The following is a 13,580-nucleotide window of genomic DNA, read 5'->3' as shown; positions in this document are numbered from 1 at the left end:
CTAAAGTCATTAAGCAATGTCATCGGTCATTTCCTATGGGGTCATCAGTGCCTACACCTCGTAAGTGTTGCTTCCCACTACAAAATCAGCTTTCAACCCTTTCATTTTTAATTTTACTAAGCTAGTTAGCCAGAAAATCATGAGGATTTGAAGAGAATGTAGAGAGAAGGATCGCTCAAAGCAGGCAGCTAAAAACATTCATGTACATGTATCCTACAGCTCTCCGAGCACAGAGTATGATAATGGTGCTGGAGTTCTCAGGACGTGTTGCATTCAGTTTTAACAAATCAGTATTGCACAACACAGGAAGCTGACAAGCACATTCTCCATCAGGAAGACAAAAACCCAAACATCTGTAAAGCACTGTACATCAGATCAGAACTGTGGTTCATTAAACTAGAAATTATGTCAATAGGTTTAAAAAATACATTAAAAAAAAATCTATACTCATCCATGCCAGACTCTCTCAGGGCTCTATAAGCCTTACCAAAACATCCACTTTCTCAGCAAAAATCTAAAACTATATAGTAAAACCTCATTAATATAAAGCAATCAAAGTGTGTCAAAAGCATTGAATTTTTTCTGGTCCAAACCATGTTCTTAAAATACTCTTGTTGATCCACAAGGACACAAGGCTAGTGCAGGACACCTAATACATCAGAAAACAGCAAACACTGCCTTGCATTTAGAGAGAATCTGAAAGAGATATGTCCTCAAGTTTGAATAAAATTCAAACAACTAATCACCAATAAATATAACAGCTAAAGAACTTATTATCAAGTGAAAACTGCACAATTTATGTCCAGCATTTCATAGAAGGGTACAGAATTTCAATCATTTCAACGTGGTCTGTTTAATTTTTTTACAGCTAAGTACAAAATAAAATCACATACCACATCCTTTGGCACTGTCAGTGTAACTCTGTTAACAAGGACTACTTAGAGAAAATCAATATGAACATTATTTCAGAAGTTCTTGAAGATAATACCAGTGGCAGCTGATCTGATTGACTGTCCCTCCCAGTCACCTCAATACAAAAAGATAAAAAAAAGACATTTGCTGAAATTTTTTTACTTGCATTCCATTCTGGTAAAGTCTGTGGTGCAATCAGGGTCGTCTTCACTAATGAAATCACACTAAATTGTCTATATTAAGATGCAGTATCAGTACCCAAAGGCAGCAAACCTGGTAGACATGGATATACTTTAAAGATCAAAAGACTGAAAATAAGTTAAAATAAGTTGGTGTGTTCATAATCATCTCAACTGAGAGGAAAATATGAGTATTTGCAAGAAGGAAAAATTACTGTGGGGAAAAGCATGGAGAGGAACACATACATGATCCTGCTTTAGAACTGACAACTGTTCCTTAAATCCAAGCAAGTTGTTTTTGGTTTTTCTTCACAATGCCTGGAGACAGGCCAGAGGAGAGATGCATCACATGTCTCTGGTGAGGAGGGTCTGGGGAAAAGGACTGTGGAGATGACATCAGTTCTGAGATAAAGTTGGAGTTCTGGCATCTTATCTGTGGCATATGGATGCTCACAGCAAGGTATGCATTGGAACACGGACTATACATTTGTTGAAGGGCATAAAATTTAGTGTTTTGTTTTTCAGGTTGTGAATTATGACTCTCAGACTTGCTTTTACGTTATCCCCCACAAAATGCCATGGTATATAGATAGTAAACTGTCAAAGGGCAGTGTGTTTCATAATTATTTTTGTTCCTCAGGAGGGCTCCCATTTCCTTCTCTATTACATTTTATGGTCCTTTATCTCTAGCAGAGATAACACATAAATGAAAGGAGGCAAACTTATAATGTACAGCACTGTGTTGTTCAAGCCATTACTCGTGTCTGAACCAAATCCACTTTGGTGGATTCTCTCCTCTTGTTCTCTGAAGATCAAATTCAAATTCAAAATCTTTGGTTGCTACACATTGAGTGGTCACCTGCAAAGTCATATTGGTACAGGGTCTCCTAATTTAGAATTACTTTGGAGTAAAACTCTAAGGAGTGAAATAACACCTCGTCAATCTATTCATGGGGCAACATATGCAAATATGGATGGGTCCCAATTGTCCATGTGTATTAACAGAGTAAACTATGATAGTAATGACATTGACAATGCAAGGCCAAATAAAGCATCACTAACACCAAAATGTAAGACAATTTCCAGTATATCAGTGAATGGTTGTAAAATGTGTCATTCTTACCCTTTTTTTTTTCTTTTTTATGGAAGAAGAACAGAAATTACAAATACCAGAAAAGACATTAGACAAACCAAGAACAAAAAGCAGCACAATCATTTGGAATTAAATGGTTTACCTTTTTCAGAATTATCATCTCTGTACTGGAAAAAGAATATTCCTTGTGAAATTACTGATTGTTCAGATAATAAAGGCTTGCTTTTTGTGAACAGAGGAAGTATGGTAGGAATGCCTAAGTAAAGAAGCAAGGAGCAAATAAATATGCAAGTTTCTATGTTTAAATTCTGCTTCATTTTCAAAGCACAAGGAAGTACATGTTCTTTATTGTTATACAATCTGAACTCCTACTAATGGCTCATTCATATTGCATATATTTAGATGAAAATAATATTCAAACCTCTGCAGGTTTTTCCACAGAACGTGCAGGTCAGAAGATTGCTTTCCCAAAGCCCAGTCAATACTGTGGATAGCAGAAGACTACAGAAGAATTGTTCTCATCTACTGCAATAAAGCTGGCTCAATCTGTTACACTTTAAACAAAATAAGGCCTGGGAATGAGTATTTTTTAAAATTTCCTTATTGAACTTTTCAGACAATATTCAGGAAAATAAAACTTCTTCGATCTTAGCGACTGAAGAGGATAGTTAGCCCTTTCTAGCAAGCACTTGAACTTCCACAGATGGAGCACAGACTGCTGCAAACTGCTGATTATTTTTTCACTGATTTTTTCATAACTGGTGGTCTTTTTAAACGTGGCTATTTACCATGTGAGCAAGCATTTAAACATCTCTTACTGGAAGAATTCTGCCTATGAAACTGTGTCCATAACAATCCCTTACACAACAGTGTGCACATTTGCACACACAAAAAGATAGTGTGCAAATGTGCTTAATATGCTTCTGATACCACAGAACTTCAGTAAATTTATCTGCTCTCCACCCAGAATCTCACAGACTTATTCCACAACCACTCTCTTTGAATTGCTCTTGAAAACACTTATTTGATTTCAGATTTTCTCTCTTCAGCAAGACTTGGACTTGATGATCCTGGTAGACAATCCCTTCCATAACGTTCTATTATTCTTTCTGTCATATGCTAAAAGAATGGCTTTGTTACATCTTACCTCTAGCAGTTCAATGGGATGTTTTTCAAGCATGACAAGTATTGTATTAACACAAATTATATGATTATCACTCCTAAAACCAATCTGTGTAAAAAAATTTTTCAGTATTCTTAAGAGTACTTACTTCAAGAGCTATTCATTTTCTCCACTAGAAAAATAATTTTTCAAATTAGAAAACATTATCTAAACCAGTGACACAAATGCATGGGGGCTGACAGAAAAAAAAGTTGAAAATCAAGAAATAACTGTTTTCTATAATAATTTTTCACTATTAATAGCTCTTTTTTTAAGTATGAGAAAGCAGTCAAATTTACACAGAATTTATCACCTATTCATTTCAGGTATTGTTTATGGAATAGTAAATTTTCTTTCCCTGCTTTCTCAACACAGCTTTTTACTTCTGAATCAACCAGTTGATGAACTGAACCAGACAAAACTGGGGGAAAAAAATCACGCCCTGCACTGAGTAAAGAATTTTAGTTGTCAAAGCCTGGGCTATTCGCTGCAAGTTCTGGTTTCTGGTACCCAAGTCAGAAACTTCACCCTGCCCACTCTATCTCCTATCCTCCTACCTCAAAGCAAGGTCCAACCACCAGAAGGTTCCCAAAAGAGGCCCCAGACCCACCTCTTCAACAGCCTCCCCTATGGGCAGGAACTGTCCGAGGGAAAATGCTTCCTGCTTGTCTGAAGGTGTGAGGGTAACAAGCAAGTTACAGTTTGTGGCACAGGCACGTCTACGTGGGCAGTTTCTGCCCAAAGACAATTCTCATCATGATTCCTATAAGGACCCCACGCTCTCACAGTCAGACAGCTAGCACCACAGACACGTGCTGCCTGTCAGCTGCATCCCTGCATCACTTCGGAAAATCCTCAGGCCCACCAAAAAAAACAAATTCACAAGCAAATGAGCAAGAGTGTTACGAAGGAGGGACAGACCTAATTTAAATGCACCCTAAAGCACACTGAGAAAATGATTTTTCAAAATAAACAGGGCAAAGAGTCTGTAAAACAAATTACTCTTGAGATGAACAGAAAAAGGAACTTTTTTTTTTTTTTTTTAATGAAGGGATGGAGGGTAAAATAATTGGCAAGCTTTCAAAGCAAAAACTGTTTGAACTTCCAAGCATCAAGTGCAAAACCAATCCATTTCTATAAAATAATGCTTTTATCAGCTTGACAAAGAAGTTTTTGCTTTGCTAGCTTAAATCAGCTAACAAAGAAGTTAACTGATTTCATCTACTTCTGCCATTTCGAAAGTACACATTAGGATGACAGCTTTCATAAAAAGGATTGACAGAGTAAGATGTCATTCTGCACACTGAAATCTTGAGTTCAAACCGTACATTAGATTTCAACTTTCTCTGTGCTAAAAACTCAAGGACATAAACCACCTATGATTCAGCTCACACTGTCAGTCCAAGCTAAGTTGCCAAGTACTGAAAGCCTTTCAGTCTCAGTCTTCAGCAAGGATCACACAGCTGAAAGATTGCCCAGGCAGGAAAAGGTAACCTTGGAAGAAAGAAAGCCTGAAGGATTTGATCGGAAATACTTTCATCTGCGTTTGACCATTTAATAGATTTGCACTCTGCCTACAATAGTAACATTAGACAGTCTCAACTCAGATAGTTCACTCAGTTGTGTAGTTAGTTAAGCAGAGAGGCTGCCTGTCAAGTAAAATTCCAAGAAAGAAAATTTCCATTTTTTGTAATATTGCTGAGTATCAAAAAAATCATTACTGAATTTCCTCTTCACTCTACTACCATATTTAGACCAGCCCTGAATTCAGAAACTCTGTACCAAAAGATACAGTAAGGGTTATATAAGGCTAACAAAAGGTTTTAGTCCTTAAGGATATACAAGTTTGGAGTACAACATTTTCAACATATTTTTCCAAGGGAGTATGGAAAATAAGCTTTTAGATAAAATACACTCAGAACAAAATTCCAAACTCTACATCAACAATTGCAATCCGTAATAGAAAGGCATTTTTTAAAGCAAAGCACAAATTTTCATATTTACAGTATGTTGAGCTCCACTTATACAAAAAAACCCTTGTAAAAAATGGACTAAGAGGAAGGTGAACTAATCAGGGCTTCAGTGGAACATCAAAACAGGATAAAAGAATGAGAATAAAGGCCTATTTAGCCCAGAGTATCAACAGTGGCCAAACACAGATGCCTCAAGAAAAATGTGAGAATAGAGCAAACTCCTGTCAACACTGCCCGAGAATACCCTCAAAACTCAAGAATTCACAGTTCAATAGTTAGCATCTTCAGGTTTCATCAGTCTTAGTGGATTTCCTGCATGTAAACTTGCCTAGTTGCCCATTAAGTCCATGTAACCCCTTAGCATCCATAATATCCATGGCCAGGACTTCCAGTACACTGTGCTAAAGTGGCTCTACCTCCTGTCATTGAGTTTTGACTGGACACTCCATTTTTTTGACAGATACCCTCAAGAGCCTGCATGAAAGAAAAAAAAAAAAAAAAAAAAACAAACCAGCCAACGAGCACCTCCAAGGAGATGTTCCATCCATGCCATTTTATTTATCCAAACTAAACTTCATCTGCCATTTAAATGCCCCAACAGTAGAGTAAGTTGTTTCTTTCTGTAATTCTTCATAGGCAACACAACCTTTAAACCCTTGACAATTTACAAAGACCAGCAAATATTTCTGTTAAACCCCTCCACCTACGAACATGTTGAGCAGCACAGACACATGAACTGATCCCTGTGGAACTCCACTGTTTAAAAACAACTGTTGACTCCCACCTAAGCTTAAAGGCCCTTTATCATTCTTTCTAAAGGATCATCTCCCTCTTCTTCCATGACTCCTTAGCTAGTCATGCAAGCAAGAGCTACAGAGTAAGATGTCTTAGGGATATGTCAGATATACTTTGCACAAGGAGCACTCCTTCCAAATGGAAATTCCCATATTTGGCCACAGCTGTCCAAATGCAGGTCTTTGGAGTCTGCCAAAAGACGTCTTTCAATCCCTGTATTTGCTAAAGATAATTTAGGACAATGTTTTCCATTGGTTATTACAGTATATTACTTTATTTTCTGGATCTAAAGGGATCACATAACCACATCATTCAGCCTCACCTGACACATTTTCCCCAGCACTAACCTAACTAAGCCATGAATAATTTTGTTTTTGTAGACGTACTCAAAACCATATCCAAAACTAAAAAGTGTGGAGAGGGTTACCAAGACAAAGCAATACACTTTTATATGACACTTGGGAACCAAGAGGGATTGTTGGATCTTCTTTACAGATTTGCCAAGATACACCTATCAGAGGGGTTCTGAGACAACCACCAGCACTCTGGATGCTGGCTCTGGAAAGATCTCAAAGCTGGCCTTGGGATATAAGGACCAAGATCTTTGCTCCAGATAGCAAAAGCAGGAGTGGCCAGACTGGGACTCTGCAGCTGTTTGATAAGGCTTGGCTCTGTCATGAACTGGTGGAGTTGTTTCAGGCATTTGTTGGATGCAATGGCCTCTCTAACCACGTGCAACAGGTCCCCTATCTCTTGCTACACCCCACAGCCCATTGCCATACACATTAGAGAAATTTTCTCTCAAAGCATGTACCCCTACAAGTTCTTCTGTCCCTTCTCTACCTCTCAATCTTTGATTAAGATGGTTGTTTTCTCCTGTATTGTTTTTGGTTTTGTTTTAAATCTTGCTTCCTAGCTCTACCCAGGAACATAGCAGACTTAATGGTTCACATCTCTACACTGCTTGGGTGTGGTTATCTTCCATATTCAAACCTTTTGTTAGTGTTTCAGCATTTATTCTCTCACCTTGCAAGTTAGAAAAATCCATTGCATCTCGTCCTTACTCTAGTACTTTTACAGGCATTAACTCTTCCTACCAAAATCTGGAGATTTCACACGTTAAAAACCCTTCCTTATGCAACAAACCCAAGATGCATCACCAACACATATTGCACTTAAGCAAAGCCCACAGTCATTATCACAAAGGGTGGGAGGATTCTAGACAGACCCCAGAGAAGAGTAATAATCCAGGGGACAGGGTTGGTATCAACTGCTGCATTTTGTTTGGTTTCATTTTTTGTTGACTCTAGATACACAACCAACACAGCAAAATTTCCTGCTTTATATTTTTATGCTTCTGCACAGGGGTACAGTGAAGTCAAACATAAATGTGATAAGCATACATAAAATTATAGCTATTAAATCTGGCCAGGAATAGTAGCAATAGTGGGGGGAAAAAGTAGCAGTGGATGCATAAGACCTAGGCAGAGAGTCAAGAATTATGCTATATTGTGTTTCTATCACCTTTCCTGCCCCTATCAGTTAAGGTACAGAAAGCACAGGTATGCTTTGTAGCAATAACTTTCATTGCATGTCCTTTCTGGAAAAAGTATTCTACCAAGGCAACCATGTTACTGTCTGCAAAATTCCCACATTTATTCAGGAGTTTTAATGCTCTATCATTGGCAAAACTAACAATTGCTATTTGCTACCTACTGACTTACACATTTAAGTCATGTACTGTGAACTTCAAAGAGCCTGTAATTTTCCACTTTTTTGCACATTAATTTCTACCTGCAAATTCAACATGAACTAACAAATGCATCAAGAGGGCAAAATTTCCACGTTAGATATAGCGTTTTTACACCAGACTTCAGTTTTTAAGAACCTGAACACTTGGGACCTTTAAGTTGCTGGGCAGGACCATCACCAGGGCAGTAGTGCAGAAATTAATGAATGAAGATGCAGCAGCTCCCTCGCCTACACTGCACCCCGATGGGAAGGACCCTGCTTGCAGAGGCCTGTTCAGGGAATCCTGTCTCGGGTGGGAGTTTTGTCAGCACACGGTTCCGCTAATGGAGAGAACGGCGGAAGGTCTGGTGTGAAGGGATGCCGCGAATGAGGCGGCGTTTCGGCGCTCCCGAAGTGATGCCCACACTTCAGCCGACAGCACAGGGGTACCCTGCCTAAAATCAGCCCGCTTGGGCCAGCGTCCGCCGAGCAGGGGGATGCCTCCTCCCAAAAATCATTCCCTTCACCCGGGGGTTTCTCGGCTTGGCTCCCGGGGAGCTGGGATTTTTCCTTCGAAAGCCTGCCCCTGGTGAAAGCCGCACGGTCTTCCGCTGCCGCTCACGCACGCCAAAGTTTTGCCGCTCTGGCCATAGCGACACGGGCAGGGACACCCAGCCCCGGCCGCCCCCCGCCCGCCCGGCCCGGCCCGGCCCGGCCCGGCCCGCCTCACCGTCCCAGCTCGGACTCCAGCTCGAAGTAGTGAGCCAGGGTGTCCTTATTGGAGCCATCGATCCAGTAGTCAGGCGCGGCGGAGCCGGGGCGGCTGGCGGCCGAGGAACCAGAGGAGGAGGATGAGGAGGACGAGGAGGATGATGAGGAGGAGGAGGAGGGCATGGTGACTTTCAGCATGCCGGGACGCCTGCCGGGGGCTGTCCTCTCCTCCGCGCCGGCTGCAGAACGCACAGCGACAAGGCGGCGGCTACACCTCGCCTCCCTCCCTCTTTCTCTCCTTCCTTACTTATTTCCTTCCCTCCCTCGCTCTCTCCTCCCTCTCCCCTCCTCCTCCTTCCCCCCGCGCCGCCCTGGAGAGGCGGCGGCGGGCGCCCAGCCCGGCGGAGCCGGGGCGGGGCTGGGGCGGGGGGATGCGCCTCCATCGCCCCCACGCCTCGCTCCATCGGCCCCGCCGAGCCCAGCGGCGGATCCGCGCCTGCAGCGAGAGACCTCGGGGCCGGCCCGGGCGGAGGGAGCGCCGCGAGTCCACCGGCACCGGGAGCGGGACACGGCCCCGCGAGGGGACAGCGCACGGGAGGAGAAATCGCATCCCGATCGGCGGGCGGTGTGCGGCGGGGCCGGGCGGGATGCGCAGCCCGTAGCGCGGTGGGCGCCGGCCCGCCATGCCGCAGCGTTTTGCCAGTTTCCGAGCGGGAGTTCAGGAATTCTGCCGTGAATTTGGCGAGGAGGGTGTGGGGGCTGAGACTGAGCAAGGCAAACAGCAGTGGGAAAGAAAGAGACTGACAAATTCTCGAACATAATATAAAAATCCCCAAACACATCTTCTCTTCCCACCAGAGAACTAAAAGAAGCCATAGAGAAAGAAAATTGCTTTGCTGCAATGCCACTCTCTAACAGGTTATGAAATCTGCAGGTTATGAAATGCATGTGAATTATACTAAAGCATGCTACATCCCTGACTGCAGAATCCTTAGCCAGAAACATCTATAGAAGGGTCGTTTCTGTTGGTGTGGTGGCAAAATAAAACAGCAGCAGTTGTGTGTGCCTCGCATGCATAGTGTGCCAGATCAATCCCACTCACATCCTCTCTGTGCCGTTACACCCACTCACACTGCCATGCCAGCACAGGCAGGAGGTAAAATGGACCATGTGCGACCCTGCACAGCAGAAGGGACCAAGTATTGTCCTCTAATTTTCAACCACAATTCACTGGCCTGTTTTTAAAACACCATATTTCTTCCTCAAATAAAGCACAGTGTCCTGTTCAGTGTTTTGCTGATTCAGGTGCATTGATGTTTTCCAAAATGATTTGTTTCCCCTCATAAACCAGTCTGTCTCTTACCGTTCCATAAATTCCTTACTGTAACCAGATGGGGCAATTAATCTTAATTCTGAACTTCTTAATTTCTCAACGATCTTAAGAAAGAAATGCCTCTCTCTGAGTAACCAGATAATAGAAGAAGTATATCCTAAACTAGTCTTTGTTAGTAGTGGGAAAGGATCAGAGATAAATGAAATAGATAGGAAAGAGATACAACCTTTTTGCCTCAAGTTATTGCCATTATAAAATTAAAATGCAGATCCCACTGTAATCTGAGATTTTATCATTTTCAAATTTATATTTGGAAGTCAGGAAAAAGTAACCCAAAGTCCTGATTAGAAAACCAAGTTTCATCAAATACGTTTTGACAGCAACTCCAAATTTCCCTTGAGATGATAGTCGCGCCCAGAGCACCCAGTCACAGGACTGATATCAGCACCAGGGCACCAGGCAGCCTTTTCACTGCTGCTCCTGTCCTCTTTCAACCCCCCAGCTTGCTCTGCCTCTGCTGGTGCATGCAGAGCTTTTCTTCAGAAATCTTTGGCTGATAGGTGACACTTTTTCATCTTATTTGTTAACAGCATCTCCTGGGAGAAGAAATGGTCACTGATGAAGACAATCACACACACACACAAAATGGCAAATCAGCACACTTAGAAGACAATATTTTTCCACATTGTATTTTCAGTCAAATTTCTAATGTATTCTGCAAGCCAAAGGGCACAAATAATTCTGTTCTGGTGGGGTTTTTGAAGAAATTATTTTAGTATCATTATATTTATCCAGGTACCTGCAATCAGGTTCATTTCTCTAATGATCTGGATATAGTTACCATGAGCCTTCAGCTACTCCTTGGTAAATGACATAGCACCAGTGGATTTTTTTTTTTTTTTTTTTTTTTTTTTTACTGGGGTATATCTAGAAAAGGCATTTTACTTTCTTTGAAACTCTGAGTCAAAAGTGAGCTGCATTGCCCAGCAATCTTGTCCTCAAAAACTGACTGGACCTTGTTCTTCAGAAGGTCCACATCCTTCATGATATCCAAATATGTCCATGTGGAATTAAAGAAAGTCTTCAGGTTGCACTCTGTTCCTAACCAGGAAAAAAATGCCTCTCAGTCTCATGGAAACCAAAGACAGCATTTCAAATGTGCAGTGCTCCAATCACCAACTCAGCTCTATGTTAACCATGTGAAGATTTGCACCAATTTTATTGGACATGAAACTAAAACACTAACAAACCTTCATTTACCAATTTGTGACACACTATGTACAAAATTTTATTATGGAGAGACAAAGACCATCATTTTCCAGGCAACAAAGCCAGGTTACAAACTCAAACAAAAACGACAGGTCAAGGAGGAAGCAGTTTATATGAACAAAGCATATATGCAAGAAATGTCCAGTTTTCTGCCTCTTGCATGTCACCCATAAATCTAAGTCCCAAAGCAGGAATGTTATCTGGTGTCTTGGTGGAGGTATGGGATCAGTAATCTTTCTGCCCTCCTGCTTGCTGTAGACCTGTTTTGTGAATGCTCCTGTCTTTTGTACAGACATCACTGCATGAGGTATAAGCAGAACATACCTTAGAGGGCTAAATTAAAAGGTAAATGTTGGATAGGAACTTTTTAAACTTGACTTCTGAAATTTTCATACAATTCTAGCAGTGAGGCTTTGTGTAGGAACTCAAAAAACCCAAATTCTGTCCTGAGTTTTGAATAAGTAGCTTCCAGTTTGTGGGCATCATTTGAAAGAGCACCATGTTAGTCCCCTGAAACTTAGGTCAGTATTTCTCCCTGGCCAACCTGCAGCAGCTTCTTGCTGAAGGCACAGGTGTCCACAGCTATTGCAGAAAAGGTTATCTATGAAAAGCAAATTGTCAGATATAGCCCCCATTAAGGAATATTTCTCTCAAAGTGGTTTTCATGTACTAGAACTTCCTTCTTTACAAAGATGATCCAGTATGGATTCTGCATTTCCACCTGTGCTAGACCAGATGCTTATCTGCTATAATTGTAATGCAGATGAGTCTTCAGCTCAAATCATGTCACATACAAGTCAAAGAAATTGAGATCAAGGCAAATCCCCAAAGCTTTCACTTCCCTTCCCTGTCATTGATTTTCCCTGCTGAATACAAAGCCTTGCATTAGGTTGTATTTTCTGTAACATCTTTCATCTCCCACTCAACTTCCAGTACCTCTGAGTCACTATGTAAGCTTCCATGGATGCCTGTCAGCTGGGAATGCTAAAAACTTCTGCCAATTTCCTTGTTTTTATTTATGTATAGGAAGACTTATTACTTGTCTTGAACAAGTTCATCGCAGACTCTTAATTTATTATCATCTTTCAGGCTATTTTATGTGTACATCTAAGTCTACTTAAAGACTTAGAGAGCTGCTGGGTAAAGATGGACTCTTTCATCAGCTGTGTACATGAAGAGTTTAAATCAGGTGAGAAGGAGTGCAGCTCTGGGAGAGGCCAGCAGAACAGTGATGTTAGAGAGGAGGTGTCCTTATGCAAGAAAACAAAGAGAAGGAACAGACTGACCCTTTGCAGAGAGACATTAGAGATGAAGGAGAGTAACAACGTGCCCTTTACCTCAAACCCTACTCACAGGTTTTGAAGTCAAGATGATTTTTTTTGCCAGTGACTGGGAAAAGCAGACATGTAAATGGGGATAAAAGAAGTGATTGCCTGATGATAAACTGTTAGAAAACAGTGTGATTCACCCATCTCTGAACCACATCATGTGGGCTGAGGGTATCAATAGGGTCATTTTATAGTCATTGTGGGAAGGCACACAGAACAGTTATCTTTGCACCATAGTCACTTATCTTTCCTGTCCCTCTTTAAGTGATTCAATAAATCATTTGATTTCTAGAATGTAGGAGGATACTTGAAGCATTCCCTTTCATTTTGCAGGATCAAACAGCCTTGGTTCACAAAAGAAAATAAAGCTGGTCCACAAGTCTATGAGTCATTAAACCTAAATAAACCACCCCTTGAGGACAAGCTTCATAAACCAGAAGTCACCTGGTAGGACCCACAGAAGTTACACACAGCTCTCACTTAGCTGTTGCTGCCTCTCTAATCCCTGCTCAAACAAAATCCAGCTGGAAGTCCTCTGCCATTATTAGCAGCTAGAGAAATTTCTCCAGGATATAGTGTTCCTTGTTTCTAAGGCAAAATTTTCTCTTCCCTGTCAAATGCAATTAAGGAGTTTAAATATGTAGTTTAAACTCCCTCCATCACAGGGAAAAAGAACACCTTCCTCTCACCACCCCCTGCACCCCCAAAAAAAGCAAATCATGCAGTGAACTCTAAAATGTACAAGTAAGAATACAAAATTTATGCCAGGTTTAAGGAGATGACAGATTTTCAACCCTTTCTACAGAAGGCTGGAAAAACGTATTAGGAAAACAAATATAAAAGAGTCCTAGTCACAGGCAAGCACTCTTAAAATCAAAGCTGACAATGTTAATATTGTTTCTTTCACTCTCAAGAAAGGAAAGAAAAATCCATCCATGTTTTGGTATTTGGAAAAAGAAATCTGCATACAGGAAATTTTATGAGGACTGTAAGAGGAAGGCAAAGTTAGCAGTTTCTAAGAAATGGTGGTTTATAGAAAGAGAATTTATATATAAAGGGTAGGCTGGAGTTCACCCTCAACTCAGTGGTAAACC

General features: G+C 41.2%; 1 protein-coding gene across 1 annotated transcript in view; it reads right to left on the bottom strand.

The window, feature by feature from the left end:
* CAMK4 (calcium/calmodulin dependent protein kinase IV) overlaps positions 1-8,885 on the bottom strand; it is a 143,204-nt gene extending 134,319 nt beyond the window's left edge. The window contains exon 1 of the mRNA XM_059836559.1: positions 8,576-8,885. Coding sequence (XP_059692542.1) covers positions 8,576-8,754 — 179 coding nt within the window. The 5' untranslated portion in view covers positions 8,755-8,885. The remainder of the gene's footprint in view (positions 1-8,575) is intronic.
* Between the last annotated feature and the right edge of the window lie 4,695 nt (positions 8,886-13,580).

This window comes from Haemorhous mexicanus, chromosome Z (assembly GCF_027477595.1).
Source record: "Haemorhous mexicanus isolate bHaeMex1 chromosome Z, bHaeMex1.pri, whole genome shotgun sequence".
Lineage (NCBI taxonomy): Eukaryota > Metazoa > Chordata > Aves > Passeriformes > Fringillidae > Haemorhous > Haemorhous mexicanus.
This window is presented reverse-complemented; position numbering and strand designations above follow the sequence as displayed.